Genomic DNA, 27,822 nt, shown 5'->3' on the forward strand with positions numbered 1-27,822 from the left:
ATATAACGATAATAAAGTCATTTTCTGACCAGTTCATCAATTTATGACCAAATTTTATGCACCTGACAATGCACACTGAAGTAATATTGGTATAGTAGTATGAGAACCTTTTCTAAATGAGATGGCATTTTCAAATTCTCTCTCTCTCTCTCTCTCACACACACACACACATACACACACACACACACACAGAGAGAGAGAGAGAGAGAGAACAACTGTTTTGCTTAGCAATCTAGTCAATGGAATAGAACTTAATTGCTAAACAAAGAGTGCTGTACTGTCAAACAAAATAACTTTTATCAAATATTGTTTGTATTTAATCCATTTTTACTGGTTTGAAAAAAAGGGAAAGTTTACTATTTCTGGACTTTAATTTACCAGTGACAATTCTTTACCACACCTAGACTTACTGATACCTACCTTGACCTCTACAAAGGAATATTTTAATGCAGTCTTAACAATTCATCCAATGACATTTCCTCCAAGCAGAATTAGTTTGTCCATTCCCATTAGGAAGCAACTCTACAAGGTTATGTGTCTACAGAATAGGCACAGCAATGTGTTAAAAGTGGCTAAAGTTGCCATCTCTCTCTTGTAAAATCTCAAAGCAGTCTGCAAAATATGCAATCCTTTAAATGAACAACTTCAAAAGCTTTATTCACAAGTGCAACTAAAAAAAGCTCTCAATAGACTGTTGGCTGTCCAGCAGCTAGACATAAAACCGTATTCAGGAATGTCTAGGGAGCTTATATAGTAAGTTTATAACTAAACTTATAAATAGAAGAGTGAGCTTCGGACATGCAATTCTATCCATAGTTAACATTTTGACTGTAATATCAGACTTACTTTATTAGATTTGCTTTAATTTTTTTTACAAAATATAATTGTAGGACTCTTTAAAAAAAGATCTATTGTCTACATGATTCAAATGTTCACACCTAGGTATGAAAATTATTTTCTATATATCTGTCATTCATCAAAAATAAAACAGGCATCCACTTTCTGAAAAAAACATGTTTAACCTCCCTGCTACTGCATGTGGAAGGAGATATAATCTAATTTGAAAACACGTTTTTCTCAACTTCTGTACTTTATTAAATTTTATCTGCTTAGCCTGTTTAATACAATATATTTCACTCAAGTTGTGTTCTTTGTTGAGAACAGAATCCCAAGGTAGGACCCGGCTTCTTACAATCTACAAGAATACCAGTTACCCACTATTGCCTAAGAAGTCAGTCCTTTAAACAAATGGTAATGGTTCTCTGCAAATGGTAATTTCTGACTTAAAAAAGCAAACAGTGGGATACAGAGATCTTTAAAAATGAATGGATATAAAAGATGAATAAAGAAAGCTATGGATGTTCAGAAAATCCAAGGGAGAAAATATGCCAATTAACTTAAGTAAGGCTTGACACCCTTCTGAATACATTGGAATATAACCCCGAGTATTAGTACGATGCATCGAAGCATAACATTTACGGAAGTTTACTTTGAAGATTTGTTCTGCTTAAAAGTTTTGTCATGAGCCTCTTCTGAGGTATATGTCTGATTGGATTTATGAGTTATAGCTGTTGGATTCAGAGAAGACTAAGGTGGTTTATGTGGTAATATAATACGTTGTTCTTGTAGAGTGAAAGATCCAAACCAGCACTATGGTTCCTTGGAGTCATTGACATATTTAGGTAAAAATATGACTTTCTCAACCAAATGAGCACTTTTCACACTGCCTTTCAGTTATTTGAATGACTAGAATATCCTGGTCCTCGATAGCCACTAGCGGTAAAACTAAAAGATCGAGTATTTTTTCCTCCCACCAGCCGCTTCTTGGTGTTTTGATGCCTTAAACCAATTCCAGATTCTTGTGCTCTGGTCCGTTCTAAAGATGGATCCTTTTGAAAGGCTTGGGCAACCCGGGCTGCTCTCAGCTCTCTACACAAAAATAAGACAATAGGATTAATAAACAATCCAGTGGATCATAATGAAATGAATGGAATCTTTCCCAAAATTAAGAATGCAGCTCAGTATGTTCGGTTTTCTTAATTCAATAGATGCTTCCTCATTCTGGAGTAAAATGATCTCTTACACTAGAACAGAGCTGCTGAATTCAAATTCCATATGTTTTCTTGTCATGGAGAGAGCCTTGCAATGGAGAATAGCTTGTGAAATAAATGCCAATTCATCCTGTATAACAAGGGCATAAAGTCATGATGCCATGAAAGACTTTGAGGGAATCATAAGACCTCTTAACTCTGCTTCTAAAAAATAATTGTATAGTAAAAGTATTACATTATTAACTATATTCAAACTTTAGCATTTAAATTCAATATATTTTTGTCCTGTTCTTGCCTGATTTGCTAGATAGCCATACTCTAATAAAAAAACAAACATGGACCTTTATCTGAAAAAGTGAGCTGCGCTAGCACAAACACTACACTTAATTTAAATTAATATTATTCCCTGTATGCAGTATTTTTTTCCTGTCTCATGTAAAATTAGAAAGATGGTTTGTCAATTTTTAAAAGGGCTGCTGAAGACACCTGACTTGGCATTCCTATATAACCAAATGGACTGCTACCATCTCCACCTTGTTTCATGCATATATGGTGTGAAAAAAGCACTTAAAAGGAGATACATAACAAGAACTCATGAAAAAATCAACAATAAACAACATCTATCTTTTCAAAACAATAGAACTTTAACCTTTCAAGAGAAATTTCCTCTGTGTAATATTTTGTTAAAGACTACAAAATCAGCATATTTATATTCTGTGATGGCTGAGAGCAGTGGTGGGATTCAAATATGTGAACAATCGGTTCTCTGTGTGGATGCCGCTTCCAGAAGTCCATTCTGGGCCTGGGCAACAAAAAATTAGCTACCAGTTCTGCCAAAGGGTTGCAAACCAGCTGAATCCCACCACTGGCTGAGAGGGATAAAGGGATCAGGGTATGAAATTCAAATACAGATGTAAGTAGCAGCTAGAGTAAGTTCTCCAAGAAAGGAGTTAGCTTCCAAGCCACTTTGTACACAACTGTACCATTTACACATCTTTCTTTGCTATTAGAAAGCACAGGACTTCACCTTTCCAGCATAGCAGTTTTGAATTTCTCCACATTGAGCTGTTCCTGAAGCTGGGCAGCCTTGCCAAGAGATGGTCGGAGGAGAGAGTGCTTGGTTAGTGCAGCAGCTGATGGCCTCACTACTGGGTCAGGATGAACCATAAGCTGATATTCCACAAAACAAAAGAGAAAGGTCTTTCACCACCAGATTTTCAATGCCAGCATTCTTCTTGGCTCCCCCAAAAGGACTCACCTTGAGCAGTTCTGTAAAGTCACATGACAGTTGCTGAGGGATACGTGGAAGGTTGCCTCTGCGGATGTGGTGCCACGGGGTGTCATTGGCAGGCAATGGAGCCGCACCTGCTGCCAGAGCAATAGTTAAGGCAAGAGCAAAGATGTCTGCCTTGGGCAGATAGCAATATTGCTATGGAGGAAATAAGAGAAAACCCATACACCCATGTCAGGTCACATTCAGTTAAGAAAATAATATTTTAAAAACAATAACGCATAGGTTTACATAAGTGGCATTCCCACAACATTCTATACATATTTCTAGAAATTACAGTATTTGCTGTGGACCAGAAGGTGCATAAGAAATGTTTTCTTTAAATATAAATCTGGTTACTAGGTTTTCATTGACATGAAATACAAAGGTCAAACACAATTAGCAAACATACTAGAATATGCCAATATTAGCTATAATTCTGAAATAGGCAACTCATTACCCTCTAGAAGTGTGGAGCTACAACTACATTAACCCTTATCAGAACTATAAATGATTAGGAATAGAAGAGTGTAACAGTGTTCTGTGTGCTTTTGGCATATAGTCATATTGGCCACATGACCAAGGAAGCATCTTCAGAAAACACTGGCTATAACTGTGAATCAGAAATAGGCAGCACTCTCTAGAGCAGGGGTCCTCAACCATGGCAACTTTAAGACTTGTGGACTTCAACTTCGAGAATTCCTCTAGAGTCAGACATGGCTGGCAGGGGGAACCTTTACTTTTTTACCACATCTGAACATCAATTGATTCCTGACCTAGGTTCAATGTATTCTCATTCCATGCTATTAATTTTAATTTTTTTATCTAAATGTACCCAGATAGATTTCTAATAGCTGCATTAAGCCAATACATTTGGACCTCTTAAGAATGTAATGCCTCAATTCTTGTCTGGGGACTTTTACTAAATTAAGATTAATGTATGAATCTGAGTATAATAAAAGGAATAACATTGGAAGGGTCAGGAGAAGTTTCTTCTGCTTTGAAGATTCCAGTGCAACCCTAAAGTGCTCTGAGTTTTACCTCTTGCAAGATTTCATTGGCCAAGAAGCGGCAATCTCCCTCCTCTACTTGTGGATTGGTTATGGACGTCACATGTCCAAGATCCCCTGCCAAAGGAATATTGTCAGCAACAGAAATCATTATATGCATTACTGATTTTCAAAGGTTTTATTTTTGGACTTGTCCACTATGTCTGTACTAGGAGCTATCTATATTCAAATATTTTGTGGCATATATTTTAATTGCAATTAAATAGTTATTAGAGGACCATGAACATGTCTGTCTTTTCTCAATCTGCTGTCTTCTAAATGTATTTGACTTCAGCTCTCCATACGATTTCACCCAGATTCTTTTCCTAAGAAAGACAGTGCCTAGAACATCACATTTGAAAGTGCAAGAAGAGCACTGCAGAGTCAGGACTGAGTTTGCATTCCAGCAGAAAATGCTTTTTTCTTAAACAAATATTGGATAGCTCAGCCACCTGGATCTTTTTCTATATAACATTATCCTTCTCTAAACCTCTTCTTATCACAGGCTATTTATGACTGAATGTACAATATATCTGAATACCTATTAACAGCGTACTATAGAATACATGCCAAAAATAGAACAATTATCACTCTGGCTATATTTTTTATTGTGGACAGTGACATTAACTAACAAATTTCAAACATTTCCAGATCACCAGTCTTTACATCTCCTGGCTCTTCTGATTCCAATATTAAATACAGCCAGGATTCAGTCAGGCAGCTTTAGTTGTTTACAGTTCTGTTTTCCTTCTCTTGTAATTTAGCTGGGCCTGCAATAGCCCAGGCAAAGAAGCAGAGGTGTCACTGATCGCACTTAACTAGCAATAATCTAGCTCAAACCCACTCACTTATAAATATGGTAGATTAGAAATGTGTAATGCAGCCTGCTCTGACATAGCAATGGATAAACATGCTATTGGCAAAGTGTATGTCGGAAATCATTTGACAGCAAGTGCTCCAAAAGAAACCAAGTTACACACCGATTTTATATACCACATTTGAAGTAGCAATATCATCATCTTCCCCATCACTCTCCTCTTGACCAGCAGACCCAGGTAGACTGCGGCATATAAAAATATTGCCTGCAATCAAGAAGAAATTGTGCTAGCCTGCAATATGCATTCAGATAACTTATATCAGTTACAGTCAATGTGGCTTACACATTATAAGCATCTGCACATCATAAAAGTGCCCATTAAGAAAAATACAGAAGTATGAACTCTGTTTGCTGTGAAAAACAATCTTGTCCCAGGTGGCAAGATAAGCGAAAGGATGTGAGCAGAAAGATAGAATATATATATTACCATACATACAATAGACCTCCAAATATTCTATTAGTCTTTACAGCAAGGTACTAAGTGATTTTTAAAAATAAACTACCGTTGGATGGTTTATACAGCACATTTGGTACACCAAATTACCGTTGGGTGGTTTATACAGCATCAACCAATTACATTACTGCATAATATTTTTAAACCCATGGCAGAAAGAAACAAGGTCTATTAAGGATCATACAACTTGAATCATAATCAATGATTTATGGGTGAACTTTAGTTGAGAATCTGTAGTGACCTTTCAGAGCTCTGTTCCAGAATGCTTATAATTCCAAATAAATATGAGAGGAAGTTTCAAAACCTTAAGTGTTAATGACCACATGCTAATTGCGCCATCAAGTCTGAATTTGGCCTAGTCACTCTAAGCAAAATCTATACCTCAGAGTTGTTGAAAAAACTGGAGAAGGAAAAATTCTATATATCACCACGAGGTTCTGAAGCAAAGATGGACTAAAAATCTAATCACTCTAATGATCTAATTACTTTAATGAATAAAGCATTACTGACCAAACACACTTACTGGGTTTGATATCCATATGAACCAGGCCAGAAGTGTGAATGTATTTCAGTCCCATGGAGACTTGCAATAAAATTTCCTTCAGCTCAGATTCTTTGAAATAATCTGCTGTCTTTGAATTTTCCAAAAGCACATCCTGAAGGCTCCCACCTATGGAAAACCAAGCATTCATTCCATTCCATTTCATTTCAATTCAATGTCTATAGCCACCCATCTCAGTCAATGACTCTGAGCAGGTTACAATTCAAAAATATATTACAATTAAATACTTAGTAACATAATAAAAACAATAAAATATTCATACATAGCAAAGTTATTCTGTGTGCTATCTGATGCACATAGATCCCTGAATCACTTGTCTGGAGGCCCTTTCACACAAATATTATTACCAGTTTCCATATCCTCAGGACTGTTTGTTGCAAATCCTGCAGTTATACTTGCTGTTGGGATAACAGCCAGAGATGACCCACACCCTTTCTACCTAATGAAAAAAGAAGTGCAGATGACATCTATTCCTCCTTGCCCCACATTTATCTTCTTGTCTAGTGCTGCCACATTCAGTTACAAGATGAACAAGAGAAAGAAACCAATATGCTTGCACAAAGTTTACTGCAAGGGCACCGTGGCACTCAGGAGGGAGGGAAATCATGGAGCTCCCACAAATGGGAAAACTGCCTAACCCAAAGTCCTGAAGAATTTAAGCAGTTAAAATTACAAAACAGGAGATTTTGTAAAATCCCAGTTTGGGATTTTGAGCATTGAGCCAGAAGAAAATTAGCTTGGATTTGGTTCCAAAATTCTATATTAAAGTACCCATGAGATATGAAGATTTAACCAGCTTCTCTAAATTTGATTCTTCTTTATTTCTGATGCTTGTCTAGGACAAAAACTGACTTGAATTTTGGAAACCGAAGTCCAACAAGTACAAAATGCACCAGGTTGGGAAAGGGTGAATAATGAAGAAAGCTGATGTGAAAACTTCATGAAAAGCCACCACATTTGCTATTCTTATCAGGTTTCCAATAAAGATTTGGTAGGATACTGCCCAAACCGGTTTGAATTTACAATTAAGCTATGATGTTAGAAAATGGTTTCAGGTAATTACCACAGAAAAGCAATTTGTTCTAATTAGAGAGAACCAATATTCATAATTTACAGGCTTAGAATAGCAGTATACTAACCAGGTTTCTTAAACCAAAGTCATCTGCATATAAGTTGCAGGAAAATCCAGCTGATGGCCAAGCCATCAAAGCCACAGTACCTTGATACATGCTGCAGCTTGAATGAAGGAATGATGCTGAACTGATTCTCAGCTGGAGCACTTTAAAAGAACTAGGAATTCAGAAGCACATCTATTTTCTCCCATACCTTCTCTTATTACAATTCTTGATACCTGAACTCATTAGTACTAGACTTTTAAAGTTCACAGATATTAAACATAATTAATTGTTACAGCCTCTCTCAACCTGAAATCCTTTGCCCCATTACAAAGTAGTAAACTATAAGCCCCATAATTTACAACTAGCATGGAAGTCTGGTGCAAGATATATATCATGTTATCCATAAGGCTGCATTGCATGAAAGAATTCATAATGTTTCCTGAATTTGGCACTGTGAAGCAAAAATCTTCAGAGGGACCCATTTCCTTACCATTGCAGTGCTCATTCTGTATGATCATGTGATCATCTTCTGCCCAAGCAGAGTAGTAACGGACAACATGGGGATGATGACCAAGTACTGCATGTGCATAGACTTCCCGCAAAGCCATCTGCCTGCAGGCAGACACAGAAAAAAGAGAGCCACAATTCCAGCTAGGATACTGTTATGAGGTTAGGATTTTGACAGGAAAGGGTTTCAGAAGTTGTTCTGGAGATACCTTAGATTGGTTCCCACAGCAGACTACACTAGCAGCTGAGTTCAGTCAATTCACTAAGCAAATCACTTTGCTTACTGCAACACAGGAATCCAGTTTACAGAAACATCTGTGGAGATTTTCAGTCACCCAGGTCATGGTTGTCCCAAAGGTGCTTTTCCAAAAGGCAACTGGATTTCTAGTTTTTTCTTTGAAAATGTTTCACTTCTATCCAAAAAGGTTCTTCAATTCTAGTGAGAACTCTAGTTAGAACTGAAGAAGCTTCTTGGAAGAGAAGTGAAATGTTTTCAAAGAACCCCCCCCCCCCAAGAAAGTCCAGTTGTCTTTTGGAAAAGCACCTTTGGGACAATTACAGAGACAAAAAGCTGGATCTGGACTCCATAACTTAATAACAACTTGTGAAGTGTTATTATCTAAAACTCTAATGTCATTGGGAATGTTGATTTTTGACCATATGGTCAAAAGTAATTTTGACCATATGGTCAAAAGTAATTTTGACCATATTTTGACCAATGAGCATTGTATGCTGCTCAGTCAGTTTATCTGTAAATAAACTTCAGTATTTCATGTTGCCATAAAATTCTAGGTACTTCCTTTCAAGTGAAAGAAAGCTTGGCTAGATGAAATATTTAAAAAATGGGTAATTTTTACAGCATTGAACATAGATTGAAGTGCCCAACCTGTCAGCTCACAAGATAGAACAGGTTTTACACAGCACACTGATAGGATTAGGGTTAATCTCCAACAGTGAGTGGAGATTAATTATTCTGGAGATTTCAGGAATTTTAAGGAATAAATGGATGTCTCAGAGCTTTCACTTTTGATTTTAATCTACCACCCCACATTTAAAAATATGTAAAGTTGGGAGCAAAGTATTTGCCCGTATTTACTCTTTAAAAGATGTGTGGCCATATACTTTTGTATCAATGGACCAAAGAAAAGCTATTTTGAAGAACAAGATGAAAAATATGTTTATAAACGTTTGATGGCTTTTAAAAAAGTGTCCTAATTTGTTTAATGTCACCTTTTTTTCAAGGCCCAGTTATAGCAAACAGCAACATACAGCTGACTTTGGAAAAAGCTAAACAGTCCAGTTTATACTTGAATGGGACCCAGTGGTGCGATTCAAATATGTGAACAACCGGATGTCTGTGTGGATGCTGCTTCCAAAAGTCCATTGTGGACCTGGGCAACAAAAAATTAGCTACCGGTTCTGCCAAAGTGGTGCGAACTGGCTGAATCCCACCACTGATGGGACCCCTCCAGAGTTTCCAGGACTATAGAAAAAACTAAGAATTTTTAAAAAATATCACAGAAGGCTAGGGCAAAACCATATCAATAGGTTATCAAGAAAACAATATGGATGGATTCAAGAATTAAGCTCAATGCAAGAAAGACATTTTCAAAACCTAGCTAAATGATACTGATCTGTATACTGTCAAGAAAACATAATAGAAGATGTACTATTTAGTTTCAGAAATTCAGAAGTAAATGTTGTCTGGAAGACATGGTTTTAATCTATCATTGGAGGAGGAAGGGTGGCATGTACAGAGATATTTATAATTTTACACTGTACACTTACTCATCTGAGGACCCAGCAAGGGGTTTCTTTGAGCGTTTGATGGCATAGACACAACCATCCAGTCTTTTGATGCACTTATAAACAGAACCAAATTCCCCCACACCAATCTTCTCCAGCTCAAGGAATTCCTTTTTGTAGCGGGAAACCATGTTGCTCTCACGCAAGAGGAATCTCTAAGGATAGATGAGAAGGATAAATAAGGCTGCCCTGCTCACCAAAGAACAAGGAGAGCTTGTTGATCTCCTGTAATACAAAATCTTACTTCAGGCTCCTGTATAGTCACTGCCATTATTTACCCAAACCTTTCCAAATTTTATAGTTTCTAGATATAGAGGACTATGCTCCATCCTCAACCTTCTTTAAGTGTAGTTTTTTGGACAGTTACAGTTACCTGAGCTTATACAATATATAAAGTAACAATCCATAATTTTCAAACCATAGTAACTAGGTTCCAGAGCTTCTAGCCTGGAAACAGTAGCAATACCATGGAGCATACAGCCATGGAAAGCATTTTATGGCAGTCCAGTTGTTTGTGAATTAAAATATCAAGCATCCCTAGGAAACATGGCTAAGGAGGGGATGCAGGGAGTTGTACTTCACTATCTAGACCCCTAGTCACAGTCAAATTCTTGTAACTATTTTCTATTTCCCATCATTATACTCTGACTAGGATTACTTCAGCATCAAAGCAATCTCTTTTCTACTCCTTTTCTCCAGTCTTGATTTCTTTAACAAGTTTGCTTGAATAAGAAATCCAGAGATCTTCAACCCCTGCATATTTCTGATGATATTTTTGGGGTGGTTTGTTGAAAATACTGTTCTTAAATGAATAAGATTCATTTAAGGGTTCACCTTAACCCTTTCATTTTATTTCTCAATACCAAAGGGAGAAAAGATGCTAAAGAAGACCAAAGAGTATATTTTAGAATCAGCCTGGTTTTCCACCAGAAGAGGGCAATGCTGCTTTATCCCTTCTACATTTCAAGTAGGAAACAAAAATCCACCTTGTAAATCCTAATAATTTTGCTGTGACTCAAGGGGAAGAGAGGATAATAGGATATTTGAGAAGGAGGACACAACAGCAGAAGGTATTTACTGCTCAGTAAAACTGTTTTTCTCTTCCCCACACCATAATACTCTTTAAGGAGCTTTCTCTTCATTAGGTTTTCAATTAGAGACTTTTAATTGCCTAATTTATCCTGCAGTAATTAATAGTCATTTGTAACAATGGTAAGAAAAGAATTCAGGGTTCAATAAACTAGTTTACTTCCCAATTTCCAAAATCTCTTCTCCTTAACAGGCCATAGTTTTCCATATTTACAGATTGGAGATAATGTTTATTTCATTTTAGAAGCTGCTTGGAAGACTAATTAAAATATGAAACACGTGTTTAATTGATTTAATAAAAGTGTAGCATAATCAAATAAGGAATAGTTTTTGTAATTGGGATTTTCTTAGCCTTCAGAATATTATTTTCAGTTATATTAAAATTGTACATATATTTTGGTTTCAAATTGTGTTCCTCTTAAATGGAAGCAACCCTAAACATTTAGAGAAAATAACTCTACCATTAGCACTAAAGTGTGATATGGATATTAGAACAGTGTCCTTATCACACCTGAAGGCAGGTGATGAATTCACAGTACCTGGAACATTTTTACCCTCCAATTTAGCAGAAGTGCAGATAGCTCCTATACAATGACCATCTGCCACTTGAAATAATTGCCTCATTTCAATAGTTGGGCAATCTCTCAGACTGAAGTCTACAGGTGTTGCATATCATAGTGTATGGATATGCAATGCTCTGGATCTGACTCTAACAAGGTGCAATACAGTGATGTGGTACCTCCTTAAATCAGTTATATCTTTTCCCAGAACCATAGGGAGCCATAGGATTTCTACAGCCATTACAAAGACAAACACATTGCACTACTGCCTTCTTCGTTTCTTTCTTCTTTTCTTCCTAAATTAAAGTGTAGATTTTTCTTTGAAAATGTGTTCCAAATCATGGCTTCTCTATTGTTCAGGGGTAGTGCAGATATTTTCTTGCAAGCAAATTAAGTAAAATTGGGTGGTATTACTCACTGGAGAAGAACCTAATGCTGGGAAAGATTGAGAGCAATAGAAGAATGGGACGATAGAGAATGAGGTGGCTGAATGGAGTCACTGAAACAGTAGGCGTGAGTTTAAATGGACTCCAGAAGATGGTAGAGGACAGGAAGGCCTGGAGGAACGTTGTCCATGGGGTCGCGATGGGTCAGACATGACTTTGAAACTAACAACACTTATTACTCACCTTGGCAGGCATTCCCAGCTCCATTGGTCCATCTGTTTGGTTGGGATCCTCTCTAAAATGGTAAGTTTAATCACATGTGTTAGTTTCGTATTCCAATGATATAGGCGTGAACCTTCTAAATATTTCAATATTAGTAGTTTCTATGGGTATCATATCTGTGAATTGCTGTGAATCCAAATAGCTGGTATGTGGTAACAAAGAGTTTTCAATAATTTTCTACCATATAATTATCATTAGATTTATTTTGCAGCCAAGCTCCGGTAGCACTATTATTTTGGAGATATGCTCAGGCTCTACGAAGGAGTTATATAGATACTTCTATAGATCAACATTCAAAGAACTGAAAATCATTCATTCTAGAACCCTAGCAGATGCACCTCTGAATTTGGGAGATGTTATTAATTTATATTTTTCATAAAGGAACACTTTCCTATTATATTGAAGTTATGAGCCTAAATAAAATAATAAAATAAAATAATATGGGGAATGACAGTATGCTATTCTAAGCTGCCTTGGAAGGAAATCTGTCTCCAGCTATGGCAGGTTAGCAAGATCAGGTCAGACGTCTTTTTTGTTCAGTGTCTGTAGATGTATGGTAACTCCTGCAGTGAACAGGGGAACACACCGTAACAAACATTTAATAATGAGAGTCACTGTTGTGGTATTCAGTGAGGACTCAAACTTTTCTTTCTATACTAGGCCAACAAACAACAAATGGATCTACAATACAGGCTTAAATCAATTTTACACCCGATTTTTAGACAACCTGGGAATTACAATTCTGCAAAAAGATCTATTTAATATCTATATGAAGCTGCTGGGTAAGGTCAATCCCAGCATGGGGTTTAGTATCATCAGAGTATGAATGATACTCAGTTATACATTTCTACTCCATGCCAAGCAATTGATGCTATTCAAGAGCTTGCTTGGTGCCTGGAGATGTAAGGGTCGGGATAAGAAGAAAGTGGCTGTGATTGAACCTTAGCAAGAAGGAATTGTTGTGAGTGTTTGCCCCTTACCCCCCCCCCCCTTATATCACTCCCCCAAGAGGTAGCAATTTTGGGGTTTTTCAAGAGTCATAACTCCTTCTGAAAGAGCAAGTGCCAACGATGGCCAGGGACGCATAAATTCTTCTTATGCACTAATTACATCCAAACAGGGTGGACTTGTTGATGATCATGCATGATTTATAAATTCCCAGTTGGATTGATGCAATACATAGGGCTGGCCTTGAAGATCACCCAGAAAACAACTACTCCAGAATGCAGCAGTGCATGCAGTTTTGGACACTCCATAGTTTGCCCAAATTAGACTGTTGTTGCATGAGCTGTACTGGTTCCCATTTGTTTTCCAGGTGCAGTTCAAGATGCTGATTATTTAAAGCCCTACATAATACAGTGCCAGATCTCTTCCCTTAAATATTGTCATCTCATGGGACTGTGGAGGGGTGTCTTCTCTGCAGCCCTAGTCTTTGGAATAGCCTCCCACTCAAAGAGCCCCTACTCTTTTAGCCTTCCAGAAGGCTATGACGATCTGGTTATTCCTACAAGCATTGGGCTACGATAGGGCTTAGTCAGGCAGTTAATAGTTTGGTTGCTTAGTGGGAAGGATTGTCCTGTTATTCTATTATTTTTATTGTTTATTATGAACCATTGAGGATCACTACCACACAAGTTCATAAAATGAAATAAAATATGTGCAATAGAAAATTCCCTTTCTTTGGGAAATCATGACTGTTTATACAATGCGATTAACTTGGATAAATTGCTATGGTACTGGCCTAGAAATCAGGAGATGATGAGTTCTAGTCCCACGTTAAGTATAAAAGCTGGCTGGTTACCTTGAGCCAGTCCCTCCCTCTCACTTCAGAGAGTTGTTGTTGTGGGGAAAATAGGAAGGAGTATTGTGTGTGTTTGCCACCTTGAGTTATTTGTAATAGCAATAGCACTTAGACCAGTGGTTCTCAACCTTTTTAATGCCGCGACCCCCAACCGGTTGTAAGTCGAGGACTACTCAACTGGTCGTAAGTTGAGGACTACTCAACTGGTGCAGCACCGTTTGCAGAATGGGACTTTTGGCGGGCTCAGCAGGGCAGAGACAGCCTGGACAATTCCTATTGGCTTTTGAAAGCCAATAGAATTGGACTCTATTCAAGAGAGTCTATTCTATTGGCTTTCAAAAGCCAAGAGAATAAAAGGGAGTAGCACAGCCAAGGAAAAGGGGGAAAAAATGGCGGATTGCATTGTCTGGCGACCCCCGTGAAATGGTCGTTCGACCCCAAATTGGGTCCCGACCCACAGGTTGAGAACCACTGACTTAGACTTATATACTGTTCCACAGTGATTTACAGCACTCTCTAGGTAGTTTACAGACTCAGCATATTGCACCCAACAATCTGAGTCCTCATTTTACTGACCTCAGAAGGATAGAAGGCTGAGTCAACCTTAAGCAGATCAGGATTGAACTCCTGGCAGTGGGCAAAGTTTGCCTGCAATATTGCATTCTAACCACTGCACTACCACTAGCACCAATAATAAAGGCAGGATATAAATAAATAAATAAATAAATAAATAAATAAATAAATAAATAAATAAATAAATATAACAAAATGATACCATTGTTTGCTTTCCTCTTACCATATTCCTGAGGCTAATTGTAAAATGAATATGGATGTGTGTGTAATTTAGTTTTATTTAATAGTAAAATATAAATATGGTTCCCCCACTCCCCAATCCCATCCTAATTCCCAGGTGGTTTGGCAATTTAGCTTTGAAGTTTAGGCCAAAGGTTTCCAATAAATGTATATAGACATTCTTAACGGGAAGCTTTTGCTGATTCACACAATTCTTTCTGACATATAGCGAAAACAACTATTTCAATTAAGGTGATGGCATTGAGAACTTTCTATCTTCAGAGAATTTTGCCTCGGTGATTTATCCTCTGACATCTTGTAGAATCATATTAAATGGGGGACTTATAGACCAATCATCCTACTGCATAAATGAAAGATAAATTCAAAGTGAAAATATTAGATTGCTGTCTAGCCTTCTCTGAAAGACATATACACTTTATGTTACACTGGTTAACCCTTCTGGGCCTCTTCATAAACTACAGCAATATTTTTGGAAATATCCTGTCTCTTGCAGAGTATGTTTTGGGGGCAGGAACAGAAACAGTAAGCAAATTGTTCTGAAAAGCATGTCCATCATTTCTATTCATCTTGTTGATGAGTCCAACAGGCTGCTGAGAATATTTATTTCTTGAAACAGATTTTGAAAGCCAGTGGATCACTAATGCTCTTGAATACTAAAATAATATTCTTCAAGCAGCTGGATGTTACACAGTGGGAATCGGGACCTGCTCTCTATCTTATTCATCAAGAAAATAGAATAGTTTTCTGTGTTATAGGAAGGCAGATTCCAGATGAACATTAGGAAAAATTACCGAATAGTAAGAATAGTTCAACAGAGGGGAGCTGCGATGTTTTGATTGTGTTGAATATATCTAACCAGAAACTAGACAACTATGTCTCATGGATGCTTCCATTTGGATTTCTCTTTGGATCAGTAAGTTACATTAATCAATCTAAATTCTAACCTTATGAGTCTACAGAGATGACTACCTGATCATCTTATTTTGCATCCTTTGAGAAATATCTTAGGAAGAAAACACTCACGACTCCCCTCTGGCTTTCCTCTTGCCACTGGGATGGAAGACCATCTGTCGATACGATTCAGGTGTAAATGGATTAATATTAACCAAAGAAGCTGGAGGAGCCTCCTCTGGGTCAGGACAGGAAGTGAATCTCAAGTTCCTCATCCCTTTGGAGGGAAGTTTTCCCACAGGTGAAGGGAAAGCTGTCTTACTTAAGAGACTCTAGAGCAAAATGCAAACAAATAAAATGGGAAAACCTCTTTAGCATGAGGATTTTACAACTGCTTAAGATCTAATATTCCCAATATCAAAATACATTATGCAGGCTTTTACTGTATTTCAGAATTGTTGCATGCTCCACACACCTTTTTACTAAACCAGTTCAAATTTGATCTAATGCACTCAGATGGTCTTGTGAGACTCACATTGGGGGGAAAACCCAACATCTATCCACTCTGAATCCACCTTGCAGAAAGCAAAGATTTCCCTCTTCACTTTGCAAAGAATGAAGAATGTTTTTTTTAAAAAAAACTGTAGTAGCATGCCATCTTCCAAGGAGTCCAGTAATGCCTTCCTACATTCACCCCTAACTGGCTCATTCCAGCAAGGACTTTGTCACTTGATTCTGCTTAATCAAGGACATTGGCTGGAATCAAGGATATTTCCATACAGAAGGGCTGCCCAGATCAAAGACCAACACTATCCTTTCACATCCCTACACGTTTGGGGGCTTCCAATGGCCATTGCAATGACATTTCCCCACAGTTCTATGATTATTTCCCTTGTCATTTTGGGTAAGTACAGCTATTGGAACAAGCAAGAGATAAGATTAGCTGCAATTTTTAGCACTCTTCTATCAAAGGAGATAATTATAGAATAGTTTTAGGGAACTGCTCATAAAGGGATAGACTATTAGTCCATCAGTCAGTATTGGTTATATTGAGATCTCAATCTGGAATCTTTCCCAGCAATGCACGGCTGAAACTCATCCAATCTCTGAATTAAGCTTTGAGCCGTTCTGAAAGGCTCTTCTTTATTTGCAGCCTGAAAACCAGAGGTCAGCTATGAACCTCAGTTTCCTGTTAAGCTGTTCTTTGTCAGTTATACAGTTTTAGAAATCAAGGAAAGAAGAATGTCTAATTGCTTATCTTTGTTATTTTGTCAGTAAGTTATTTCTGACAGCAAAGCCTCAATCAGTGCTCTAGATGTTCATGCAGTCTTTAGACATCCATCCAAATTAGCAGAAAGACAGAATGTGGAATGTTCAGATAGTTCCATTTCAAATTTTAAGAAAGCAAAATAGAATTAAATAATGCACCAGGATCATACTCTACATCCTGCTGGGAGTCTACATCTAAGCCTATATGACAAAAAGTCAGGAGATGCTTTGAAGTATAGTTCTATCTGCAGTGCTGCATTGAGTCATCTTGTTAAAAAATCAAGAACAAAGGTGAACATATTCTCTTGATCCCTAGCTATTCATCCAGAAAAATGTAGGCATTGCTTTCATGAGGATAGGTAGAATGGAGCTCCCAAAACGCATTGGTATCTAGCCCAGCATCACCTCTGAAGCAGATGTACATTTTTATCTTCCCTTTTCACTGTGGAACAGAGGAACCTTCTCTTCCCTGTTATTCATTTTATCTTCACAGTAATCCTGTGCAAATGATCCAAACAAGTGATAGTGACCAGCCCCATGATTGTGAGAGCAGAAATCCAACCCATCCAGTTGTTGGAGGCTTACAATCCAAATGTACTGCCACATTTTACAATTCCCAAAGAATAAGCAAGGGGTAAATTATGTTTGTTTAGCATAACTTGAATGCTGCTCATTACTATGCATATATGTTATGCAGTAGAGTCTAATAAAACAATGTTCATGCTCGGATGGATATAATACATAATTTAATTAAAATCTCAAAATGTGCCTTTCGGTGCTCTTCAAGTAACAAGCTTAGATTCATCTTCTGAAGCTTATTATTATGTCTGGGCACACTGTTTGGGATTCACCCAAAGAATTCAAAGCTGAACACTAATGGAGGAATATGTAGCCTCTGCCTCTCCTCTAAGGAAGGAGAGAGCTGACATGACCAATTTCACTTAAAACAGCATATATGTTTTATGGACCATAAATCCAGAAGCAATTAGCAATATTAAGTTTCAAGCATGATGAAAGACTGAAGATCAAGAATATGCTCTTACAGTAGTTGGCTTGGATACTCTTGGAAGAACAGTTTGTGAATTATTATTGTCATCATCACCATACCTTTGGAGTATTCGGGGTATCACAGAGTTGCAGCTTCTGCCAAGTAACATAATGCAAAGGAGTTCCAGGATAATCTTCCAAAGGGACAGTTTTCTTTCGCAAAGATCCCCTACATCCCCTGATAGGATTCACCCAAGAACCTGGGCGTGCCGGAGAGCAATCATTCAATTGTCTCTGAGGGGTCACTGGGAAAGGAGAATTCGTTCTCCAGTTCTGAAACTCACAATTTTTCTGTGGAGTGACATGCTTCGTATCTTCCACTCTTAAGCTAATATCCTCTTCCAACTCACTGTCTTCTCCACATCTGGAAAAATCCAGCCTCTGTATGAGTTTGTTACTGCTGCTCCAATCATCCATTGCAGCTGAAAAAGACAGGAAGACATATCACGCTAAGACATAATTTAATTAGTGTGCTGATTATGGCTTAGAGAGGCTTATCATGGCTCACATATAGTGCTAACAGAGAAGTGCAACAGATACGCCCAGTCAAAATCATAGTCTGGATTCAGACATCAAATTATGCTTTGCTTAACTATGATTCAATTAAACTCTAAGCAACTGGATTTAAACAAAATGGCTCACAGATTTCAAAGTTAGATTCACAAACCACCTTAAGATTTAACATGCATGAATTCAGCCAGAAAGTATTTCACAAAAGACATGAACTCTATATAGTAACTATCACAATCCTGAAATCAGATATGCCAAGTTTGCATCCTAGATGATGAGTTTGTTTCTTCAAATCAAGCTCAATTCTTTAAAAAGCTTTTAGTTTCTTCTTCAAGGACTTGGTTAGCCTTTATAATAAACTGTCTTGATTTGTTCCTAATCAGATAACTACTGCTAGCTGTTCAGAGGCAAGCTTTACATACAGAGCACCATTTTGAAAAGGCCCTTATTTTATATCCAGATTCAAATGAACGCTATCTGGTATGGTAAATAGCCTTTTAAAAAAGGACAGGCCGCTATTTTTCAGTGAAATCATGGCACAATATTCTATTAAACTAACATGCTGTGTAGACTAAAAAGGAAATAACCCCATTCAGTAAGTACACTTCAGCACATTTTCAGGTAAGCGTGACTGGGATAAGGTATGCACTCATTTGAGGCAAACACTTGTCATACAAGGTTTAAGTCATCCAGCTGATATATAAGTAAATTAAAGAAAGGTTGGACATAATGTCTTTACTATGTAGTCTCCCAGTCAAGAGAAGAAAAGGTTTCTGTAGATACAAAAACATTGAACCAGGTAGCAAATATTGCCTTACTCCCAACCCTTTTATGACAGAAAAACTTATTCACTACCCCAACAGCAATTGCAGCAACTCAACTGGTACTGAAGTTAAAAGCACAGTAGCATCTATTCAAAATTATCCTTGAATTTCCTGTTAAAACCACTCATTGGGCCTTATGGATTATGCTGGAGGAGTTTACAAACATCACTTCCTGCATATCCTGTGTTCTCTAAAGTAATTCTGTAAAAACTTTCATTGCTCTTTAAGTCATTCAGAATTAAACAATATTGCAAGATGAGTTGATGGACCTTAAGCAAAGGCAAGATAAGGATGCCTTTAAACAAAATCACAAATCACTGAACTGTAGCTCTGGGGAAGGGAATCTTACAGTTTGGAAGTAGTTTGCCGTTGCTTGCTTCCAAAATATCTTTTGCTATTCACCCACTGTACAGCTCAATAATTTTCTGGTCTCTGATCTGATTCTAACTAGGTTCATCTCTGCTTAGGTTTTTGAGATAAACCCAAGTCAGCTACATCCTTCTATATCCTAGCAAGTGATTCAGCTTCTGGAACATTCAGGTAAAATTTGGGAAAGATTCCCATGTTGGGAAACATGAAAACTATTGCTATTAATAGACCCAATATATGCTAGAGATCAGAGTTTTGCAAACTTCGCAGCTTGAAGATATGTAGACTTTAACACCCAGGATTCCTCAGTCAGCATGCTGGTGGAAAATTCTAGGAGTTGAAGTCCACACAACTTCAAGTCACCAAGTTTGAAATACAGTGCCTTGGGCCAGTCACTCACTCTCAGCTCACCTCACCTCACCGGGTTGCTATTGTGAGGGCAAAAGGAGACAAATGCGTGTTGGATATGTTCACCTCCTTGAGTTGTTTGTAAAATTATTAAAGTCATGGTGCAAATAAATGTACTTAGTGCATATAGGATTTAATGTCTGATCGCACTGAACATCTAGGCAATAAATTGGAATTATATCCAAGCAGACATCAGCAAACAGTATCTTATCTAATATAGTTTGGGATTTGTGGCCTTCCTATTTAATCACCTGATTAAATAGACTCAAAAGACCCTAGTATGTTATTGATATGCAATTATTTTTCCTGTTTGTAGTTGTTTTTCTATCTTACATGGGTATTGTGTGTGAGCTGTTTTAATATACAGGGATATTCATGGTGGTATTATTCATATGCATCACCAGAATCATTTTGAATGAGGTGGCATATGACACAGGACTGTCAAATATATTACATAAGTAGTTGCATGATAAGGAGGCCGGTAATCCTTAAAGCCTCTGCTCACTATGTTACAACCATAATTTGGTTTTAGTGTATTGTGTGGAACTCAGTCATAATGGTTTGTAACGCATGATTTATAATTTGAAATATCTGTGTGAACCCAAGCTGGTGAAGAGGTCGTTCAATAAACCATGCTTAAGCCCATCCTGAGTTAGGATAAGGATGAGCCAGCCAACTGATTACATTTTGGTTCATTTAGTACAATTTAGACTGCTTTTTCACCATGTTCAGGTGCCTTGTCAAGCTTGCTTAATTTGAATTTTGGTAAATACTTTTTGTGGCTGATGTTGTGAAACCCGAGGCTGTGTGGTTAGTTTAACGTTATTGTGTAAACCCCACGATTTAATCACGTTTAAAGATGCTGTGCCAAAGTGCCCAGCAAGTGGGTCCCTGACCGTGTCAGCGATGGATTTGATTAAAAAAAAAAAAAATCTCCTTGGAGTACGTTGCAAAACTCTGCATGAAGATCCCATCGGCCCCATCTAGTGGTCGTCGGAAACTTTGCAATCCAGATCTGGGTCTCCAGTCCGAGGAAATGCATATCCAAGATATAAATAGTCAGATATTACATTTCCCTGATTTCATGAATACACCCCTGCACGTTTTTAAAACGATGATCTTAGCGGATAATAGACCTTACAGGGAATTGTTCTGAATTTCAATGCTACTCAGCAGATTGTCAGCTTTAAATTCTGTTGGCGGTGGTTGTTTTTAGCTGAAGTGAGGTTTACTTCTGGCTGAAGCTCGAGTAGGAGCTTGCTTTCCAGCCCTGCAATCCTCCTATGCGCTTTTTCTGTTCGAGAGCCGGCTCCAGTCCGACGGAGGCGGGAGGATTGCCTTCCCAATAAGCCATGCAGAAGCTCGGACTTCATCTTCCAGATTCGCCCAGGCTTGCATCCGCGCGCACAAAGGATCGGAGCGCCGGGAATCATTTTCCAAGCTTGGCCTGTGGATTTCTCCTTCGCGGCTCCGCCGGGGGGAACCCAGCCAGGCAGCCGGTGACGGGGGAGGCGGAGATCGGGCGATCGCGGAGGCTGCTCAAGCGCCGCCCTTCACCTCCGCGCGCCGCAGCTGGCCGGCCATGGTGGAGCAAGCCGACGACGCGCCGCTCCTTTTCTGGGCCGAGGGCCCAGCCGTTTCCTTGCCGGAGCCCGGGGAGCCCGGCAGGTGGGGGGGCTGCCGCTCCTCCTCCCCTTCCTCCTCGACGTGGAGGAGCGGCGGCAAGGGGAAGCCGGGTCTGACCGGTCTGGGGAGGCGACTCCAGGAGCAAGAACCGGGGCAGGTAGAGGAAGACCAGATCGTGGCAGTGTTTGTGGTCACTTTTGACTCCCGCACGGGTAAGCCGGGGCAGCGTTCCACCAAGCTGGGGATGGGAAGTTGGATCTCCCTTCGTGGGGAGGGGGAGGACGAGGGATCCCATCAGTCCAATTCTGCACCCAGAATTGTAGTTAAAGGATGGCTTGTCTTTACAGCAGCAGACTCTCTGGCAGCATTTTCCTAAGAGACAGGAATTTGCACCAGAGTCCTTTCTGTTGGAGTTCAGATATCCAGGTCTCCAAAACCGAGTCTTTCTGACCATGTCCAGAGTGCGGCTCTGTATTCCTCCGTATTAAGTTTTTTCTTTTTGAGCCTGGGGATTGATGTGCATAGACTATCTTTGATTTTTTTTTTCAGAGGATGAGAAACCATGGGTGTCCCCAGCTTCTTCCTGGGTACCTAGAATTGAAAACACATTTGGTGCATATACATTTCTAGCTTCTATGCCTGGAGGGAAATCCTTTGGGTAGATGGCTTCTTTGCTGAATGGTTTTAGATCTGCTTGCACAAAGAGAGAATTCTTCCTTATTTTGTATGCATTAGCTGTTGAAACCCAGGACTTTCTCAACTTGTTCAGTTCACCAGAAGTTGCTTTCAGATCAAAATTATATGATTGTTCCCTACACATGGCCCACACGTTGGCGAGATAAAGTGTCTTGTTTTGGATATGACGTAAAACACACAATTCTAGGCCTCATGTGTTCCATCCTCCTTATTCCTTCTTTTTTCCCCCTTAACACTTCACTGTTTTTAGAAGGGGGGAGGTTATCCAGGAATGAGTAGATGCTGGGCCTGTCCAGTCTGTTTGGGTTTTAATCTTCAGATCCATCAGCAGATGCAGGCCAATGGATGTGAACATAGATGTGGACACAGAATAGGGTATTTGTGTTCAGATGCTATTACTGCTATGGGAGAGGGATAGCTTGACCTTCCCTGTACATTTATCCATATTCTGTCACCTTCAAGTGAAGAGGGCAATTGAAGATGCTTCTTGAGAATCTCTGGAGGTTTCCACACAATGCAGAACCTAGGAAAATCATGTAGATATGTTCCAAGCCTAAGAATTTGTTTTCTGAAGAGCTGTGGACTTTGGTTTGCTTGTGGTTTCATCCATACCCTTTTTTCCTTTTTTACACAGCTTCATGGGGTGGGGTGGGAACATTAAGTGGCAGCCAGTGATAAAACATTGGGAGTCAATCTTCTGGAAATAACTAACATCTCATCATAATTCCTGATCTCTCTCTCTATCCATGCAATAGGATAAATATTGTACAATAGCACATGTGTACAAAGTCTTGTTGCTTTCCATCCCCCCAGTTTTAGGAACTCTGTTCATATTAAAAAATACGTTATTTACAGAAAGAAAACAGGCCCCTTTTCCAATATTTTCCCCTTCAGCTTCTGTAATAGTCAGATGATGCAAACAGTGATTTCTGCCCTATTTTTGCTGAACAAGTCAAGAACTATATAATAAAAACCATCCCTGGTTTGTGGTCTTGACTTGAATAGGAACAAGCCAGGAGCCTTGGCTTGGGTAACAATATTTTGATTCCTAGCTGGTTTAAGCTTTCCACCTGGCAAGAGGAGTAGACTACATGAAGGGTAAATCCTGATTCTTTTGGAATCTGTTACCTTTGCAGCCATCGTGTGGACTTTACCATTCTATGGAAGTAGAGACCCTTGTATCACGTGTGCAGTGAGGGCTTGGCAATGTTCACAGGTCACAGAAAGCTACTGATTTGGATGTTTTGCTCCTTATCTCCTAATAGTCTAAAGATCAGTCAGGATGGTTCCTCACTGAAGAAAAGAATCCTGTGTATCCAGAAACTTTATTTCAGTCCTAATGATGCTGTTGGCAGTGCACTCAGATGCCAGTTGTAGATATCACATTACACTGAATCATTCAGTGACAATTATACAGGCATCCAGAAGCAAGAGTATCTGCAGGTGTCTGTGTGGGAATGACTCAAATGATCAAAGTCTTGCCCTGTTTTATGTGCATATGACCATTTCACATGCAGAAAAAGGGCACCCCTGCCTGAAAGTATTGTGGAGCAGCAAGGACGTGTATATGTATTAACTGTTCCCTTTATTCCTGAAATGATCCTTCAGTTCTGAAACAGATTGTAGGTAAAGTTATCTGTGGCTTCCTTGTAAGAATTAAGTCATCATTATTGTAACATTTGGGTGATGTAACTCTTTTTTGTATTTGCTGTTCTTCAGAACATCTAAATACTTCCTTTTCTTGTATGGGTTTGTTTGTTTTCTACTCTGCCTCCATCCTTTGGCAGGAATATGGATTCCCAGTTGCAGTTACGCTCTTTGCTAATATATATGGCTAATGGGGACTTGATAACATTTTAAAAAGTAGCTTCTATATAGGCTAAAGTTAGGCAACCTTTTTCCAGCCCTCCTTGATCAAAGCTCAAAAAAAAAAAAAAAAGTGCTGGCACACTTTTTGTGCTATTTCAAGGCAGGATACTGGCCAAAAGTAGTGCAAAGCTTAAATATTACATTAAAAAAAATTCAAAAAGAATTTCTTAATGGAAGGGGGAGGGGAAACAAGAAAATTGTGGCTCTGCCCGCATGTCTGGTTTGACTGGGCATGATCACCATTATTGCCCTTTGCCTTCCCCAAAATGCAAAGTATCCCAAACCACTAGAGTGTCTGCCCAATGCTGAGTTAGATGATTGCTAAAATGAATGGATTTGCATATTAGCGTTATATGAGATACTTACCACTAAGTAGATCATCTTAGACTTTTGAGTGCTCTTTCATTTATTTATGAAGTCACTCACCTCATTTGAGAAGCAGTTGAATGGATTCATGGTTATCAGAAGTTAGTAATAAACATTTCACTTTAAGAGCACTTAGCTTTGCAAATTCTCAGCTTTGCAAATTATGATAATGATGAAACTTGTAGTAAATGAGTTTGTGATTTCTATATTTTGACTTGGGAATGTTGGTTCCCATTCTTCTGGAATTGCTGTTTGACAATGTCTGAATGGTTGCTGTATGATGGTAGGGTGGTAGTAAAAGTTATTTTCAAAATTCTCAAAATGGCAGCTAATACTCCAATTTGGAAGGAATTGATATGGGTCCTATTGTCTCAGATGATATTTGTATTTCAACAGCTTTTTAAATAAGCCAACCAAAGTTACAACCTGGACAAAAAAATAATCCTATGAGGCTAGTAATAAGCATTCTTTCCATTCCCTCCATATGAGAATTTAAGCCATGGGTAGTGTGGAAATTTAGGTTCTTAACTTCTGGAGAATTATTTCTATCAAAAGGGGACAGGCCAGTTTGTCCTTTCATGAGCAGTGCTTTTGTTTGGTAGTAGGAAAGGTTTTTTTTCCTTCTTTCATGATAAAAAAGTCAAGTGTGTGCCAGAAAAAGGAGATTATTCATCACTTTCCTCTCTGAATGAAATTCCTGGTTACCTATGGTAACCAAGGCAGCTGTTATACATAAGGGCCATTAAGAAGATTCAGATACTAGCAAAGTCTACAGATGTAGGTTTGTGTAACTAGCCAACATAATTGGCTTTCCATGCTTTCTTCTGTGCATTTCAGGAAGCTTGAGTTGCATGTCACATTGTGTTGACCTTTATGAATGTAAGTGGCTTGGAGAACCAAGCCTAAGTATACTTTTGGACTCAGTTGTCTAGGCCAAACATGGATGGCATAGCCTCACCACTATTTCCATTCAAAACCCTTGAATGAGCTTTAATATAGTTCATTCTGGGAAATTAAGGCCTCTCTTAGAACATTTTGCCTGCTGAGAAGTTTTTTTTTTTTAATAATTTTTTATTTTTCCAAACTCTCCCCCATACATATACCGTGATATTTATCAGATGTTAACATGCATTCTTTTTACATTCATATATAAGATACTTTTAATAAAATGAAATAAATACATACACATGACTTTTGGTGTTGCTCGCCCATTTTCCCTTTCACTGTATCCACACTCCTTCTCTACCTTCTTTCTCCCTTTCTTCTCTTCCCTACTTCTCTCTTCTTCCTCTCCTCTTCTCTTTCCTTCACCACTCTCCTCCCCTTTCTCCCCACTTCTCCTCTTCTCCTCCAATCTTCCTACTTCCTTCTCCCCCCTTTAATCTTTTCTCTCTCCTCCTGCTGAGAGGTTTTCAACCACTCCCCTGTGCCTACACCAGGGATTGAAAAGGAATGAGGCTGTGATGGCCTGGTTCCAGTTTACCCATGTAGTTTGAAAGATGGAAGAAAAGTGAAGGAAAGTTTATATCCAGATAAGTACAAATAGGCTCAGGTTTTAGCAAAAGGAGAAGAGTAATTTTTGGCAGCTCTGCAAAACAGTAGAATAAATGAGTTCTTCAAAGAAGTAACACTTGAGAGATTTAATAAATCAATGTAGATAGATTTGCTAAGTATGCCCACTTGAATATCCACATGGCTGATACATGGCTGTAGGAAAATGCATATTTTATATTCTCATCCCTATTATATGAATACCCAAGGGGTAGAGCCATCCAGATACAAAAATATGAATATATCATAAAAATACAAGGATGTAATTTAAAAAATGTTCTTTAAACTTAACAACAAAAGGACAATTTAAAATGTCCTCAATTTACAGCCATAATTGAACGCAAAATTTATTATTGGTAAGTGAAAAATTTTTTAAGTGAGCTTTGCCCCATTTTATGACTTCTTGCCACATTTGTTAAGCGAATCACTGCACTTGTTAAATTAGTAGCACGGTTGTTAAGTGAATCTGGTTTCCCTATTGACTTTGCTTGTCAGAAGGTTGCAAAAGGTGATCAAATGATCCCAGGACGTTGCAACCATCATAAATATGAGTCAATTGTCAAGTATCTGAATGTAAATCACATAGGGATGTTGCAACAGTCATATGTATGAAAAATGGTCACAAGTCACTTTTTCAGTGCCGTTGTAACTTTGCAACGGTCACTAAGTGAATTGTTGTAAGTCGAGGAATACCTGTACTATATATCCAGTAGAATAAAAGATAATGAATTTCATTATTAATTTTTATTATTTACCAGGAGCATTATTCCTTCCTATTCTCTGTGCTTTTTGCTGATTCTTTGATAAGAGATGTCCCAGGGCAATTTCAGACTTCCTTCCCATGAATGTTGCTTTGCTAATTCTCCCTGACCGCAAATTTGTAGTTTGTTCAAGTTCTCCTATTTCATTTAATTGAAAGTTATGTGGAAGCCACAGATTAGTCACATTTTGCCTTACAAACATATGCTGTATGAATCACAAGTATCTTATCTGTGAAAAGGCACTTGACTGGACCCCACTGCTTTTCTTGGAAAAGATGGATTCCAATACCATTTATTTGGAAGATACTTTTTCCAAAGTCTCGACATCTTTTCTTGTAATGTGGCAATCAAAACTGGATGCAGTATTCCAGGCATGATTTTGCTAAGGTTTTATAAAGCGGTACTAATACTTCACTTGATTTTGATTCTGTGCCTCTGTTTATACAACCAAGGATTGTATTAGCTTTTTGGGCTGCTGCCGCACATTGCTGGCTCATATTTAAGTGAGTGTCCACTAGGACTCCAAGGTCCCTCTCACAGTTACTGTTACCAAGCTAGGTTTCACCTAATCTGTACTTGTACCTTTGTTTTTTCCTGTCTAAGTGTAAAACCTTGCTTTTCTCCACATTAAATTTCATTTTGTTGGGTAGGGTCCTTTGTTCAAGTCTGTCAATATCTTTTTGAATCCTCAGCTTGTTTTCTGGGGTGTTGGCTATTCCTGCCAACTTAGCGTGGTCTGCAAATTTGATGAGTTCCCCTTCTATTCTCTCATCTAAGTCATTTATGAAAATATGGAAGAGTACTGGGCCTAAAAGGGAACCTTGTGGCACCCCACTGTTTACTTCCCTCTATGTAGTTGTAGTACGGTCTGTCAGCCAGTTACAAATCCAATTGGTGATGATGCTGTCTATCCCACATTTTTCCAACTTACCAAGAAGTAGGATGTGGTCTACTTTGTCGAATTATGAAAGCAAGGCTTGCAGTGATGAAATTTCAGTTAAATGTTCCTG

General features: G+C 38.4%; 2 protein-coding genes across 2 annotated transcripts in view; one reads left to right on the forward strand and one right to left on the reverse strand.

The window, feature by feature from the left end:
* Positions 1-1,485: 1,485 nt before the first annotated feature.
* WEE2 (WEE2 oocyte meiosis inhibiting kinase) lies at positions 1,486-21,145 on the reverse strand. The gene is made up of 12 exons (XM_039344784.1): positions 21,085-21,145; positions 17,893-18,254; positions 15,649-15,848; positions 11,973-12,024; positions 9,677-9,849; positions 7,872-7,993; positions 6,225-6,371; positions 5,351-5,452; positions 4,363-4,448; positions 3,310-3,480; positions 3,079-3,221; positions 1,486-1,929 (listed from the first exon to the last, which is right to left on the reverse strand). Exons 2-12 carry the CDS (start codon positions 18,247-18,249, stop codon positions 1,731-1,733), a joined length of 1,752 nt encoding a protein of 583 aa, XP_039200718.1. The 5' UTR covers positions 18,250-18,254; positions 21,085-21,145; the 3' UTR covers positions 1,486-1,730.
* Positions 21,146-21,383: 238 nt separating this feature from the next.
* DENND11 (DENN domain containing 11) overlaps positions 21,384-27,822 on the forward strand; it is a 28,304-nt gene continuing 21,865 nt past the window's right edge. Inside the window, exon 1 of the mRNA XM_039344785.1 lies at positions 21,384-21,781. Coding sequence (XP_039200719.1) covers positions 21,526-21,781 — 256 coding nt within the window. The 5' untranslated portion in view covers positions 21,384-21,525. The remainder of the gene's footprint in view (positions 21,782-27,822) is intronic.

This window comes from Crotalus tigris, unplaced genomic scaffold, assembly GCF_016545835.1.
Source record: "Crotalus tigris isolate CLP2741 ecotype Arizona unplaced genomic scaffold, ASM1654583v1 scf7180000017937.1871474, whole genome shotgun sequence".
Taxonomy (NCBI): domain Eukaryota; kingdom Metazoa; phylum Chordata; class Lepidosauria; order Squamata; family Viperidae; genus Crotalus; species Crotalus tigris.

What these genes read in the sequence shown, in the direction of transcription:
- WEE2 (XM_039344784.1), bottom strand. Translation starts at nt 18,249, where the DNA reads ATGGATGATTGGAGCAGCAGTAACAAACTCATACAGAGGCTGGATTTT. An exon ending in TCATATGGATATCAAACCCA is followed by an intron (nt 5,453 to 6,224) that starts GTAAGTGTGTTT and finishes TCTTGATTGCAG; the next exon opens with GCAATATTTTTATATGCCGC. An exon ending in AAATGTGGTATATAAAATCG is followed by an intron (nt 4,449 to 5,350) that starts GTGTGTAACTTG and finishes TTCCTTTGGCAG; the next exon opens with GGGATCTTGGACATGTGACG.